The sequence below is a fragment of the Eimeria mitis genome, genomic scaffold (assembly GCF_000499745.2).
Source record: "Eimeria mitis Houghton genomic scaffold, Emh_scaff10392, whole genome shotgun sequence".
NCBI classification, from domain to species: Eukaryota; Apicomplexa; class Conoidasida; order Eucoccidiorida; family Eimeriidae; genus Eimeria; species Eimeria mitis.
The window spans coordinates 1-1,231 of record NW_024011546.1 but is presented as its reverse complement, the minus strand read 5'-3'; the positions used below and the strand labels follow the sequence as shown (position 1 = coordinate 1,231).

General features: G+C 56.5%; 1 protein-coding gene across 1 annotated transcript; it reads right to left on the bottom strand.

Annotated features, from left to right (window-relative positions):
- Positions 1–39: 39 nt before the first annotated feature.
- EMH_0099240 (uncharacterized protein) lies at positions 40–1,150 on the bottom strand (the record flags this gene model as incomplete). Its single annotated transcript, XM_038022079.1, has 3 exons — positions 40–64; positions 187–917; positions 1,145–1,150. The coding sequence occupies 3 exons, from the start codon at positions 1,148–1,150 to the stop codon at positions 40–42; spliced, it is 762 nt and encodes a 253-aa protein (XP_037877933.1).
- Positions 1,151–1,231: the final 81 nt, after the last annotated feature.

Here is a 1,231-nt window from a genome sequence, read left to right as displayed (position 1 = left end):
GCCCGCGCCAGCAGCGGCAACGCGTCCCGTCGGGGTGCATTACAAAGCATGGCGTTCCGAAAGTCTATCATATAAAAAGACGGTACCGTCGCCACCATTCGTCTCGGTAAACGAACGAATGGGTGTTGTTCAATGCCTCCAGGGTCACGTGGTTCCTCTGACTTTCTAGTGAGTACTGAAGTCAACTCACGGGCGAGGGGGGAGCCATCTGCTGCTGCTTCTGCTGCACCAACAGATTGCTGCAACGCCTGTTGAGAGGAACTCGGCTGAGGCTCTTCAGAGTCCGAGTCTACCCATTCATCTTCTGGAGACTGCCGCTTTGCCTCTGGTTGTCCCGCCTCCTCTTGCTGTCTCTCCCTGCGACGTTTTCTATCCTTTTCCTTCATCGTGGCATCCTGTTGCTGCTCTTGCATTTGCTGCTGTTGCTCTGAGCTCTGTGTCTGGTCTTGTATTTGCTGCTGTTGCACTGGGCTCTGCTGCTCCTGCCGTTGGAGCGGACGCTGCAGCTGCTGCTGGCTCGCTACTGTTTGTAGCAGCACCTGCTGATGGTGTAGCTGCTTCCATTGCAGGTACTGAAGCTGCAGGTGCTGCTGCTGCTGCTGCTGCTGCTGCTGCCGTTGAACCAGCTCGGCCTGTTCGTCCTGCCGCTGCAGGCGGCGCAAGACCCACTGATGGTGCCGCCGCTCTCTCCGCAGCTGCCGCCTCAGCTTCCGCACTTGTCGTTGCAGTCGTTTCACCTCCACTTCATGTTTTCGACTTTCACCCGTAGCAACAGAGGGAGCAGCCTCTTGGTGAGGGGGGAGATGCAGCACTCCTGTTGCTGCCTCAACCTCTTCTGATGTTAATCCTTGTGCTGAAGACGGTGAGCTGGGAACCGGACGCGGCGAGGAGCCACGCTGCTCTGGCCTTGATGCTGGCTGAACTGGTCGAGAAGCAGGTTCATCGTGCTGCTGCTGTTGCTCTTCCTGCTGGGGATTGCTTCCTTCACCTGCTGCGCTGCTTCCAGCAGCTTTTAGTAAAATTCTTTTTTTGAGGGGCAGATGACCCTCATTCTCAGCAGGCAAGCTGGGAAGAGGCGGGCTCTGTTTCTTTTGCTCATCGTCTTCGTCGCCAGAGAGCCTGCAGGCGTCGATTGCCTCATCACCATCATCAGCACCGGCCAGCCTGCGGAATTGAAGGTCCTGGATCACCCGTCTCTTTGTATAAATGCGCGAGCAGACAAAAACAAGAA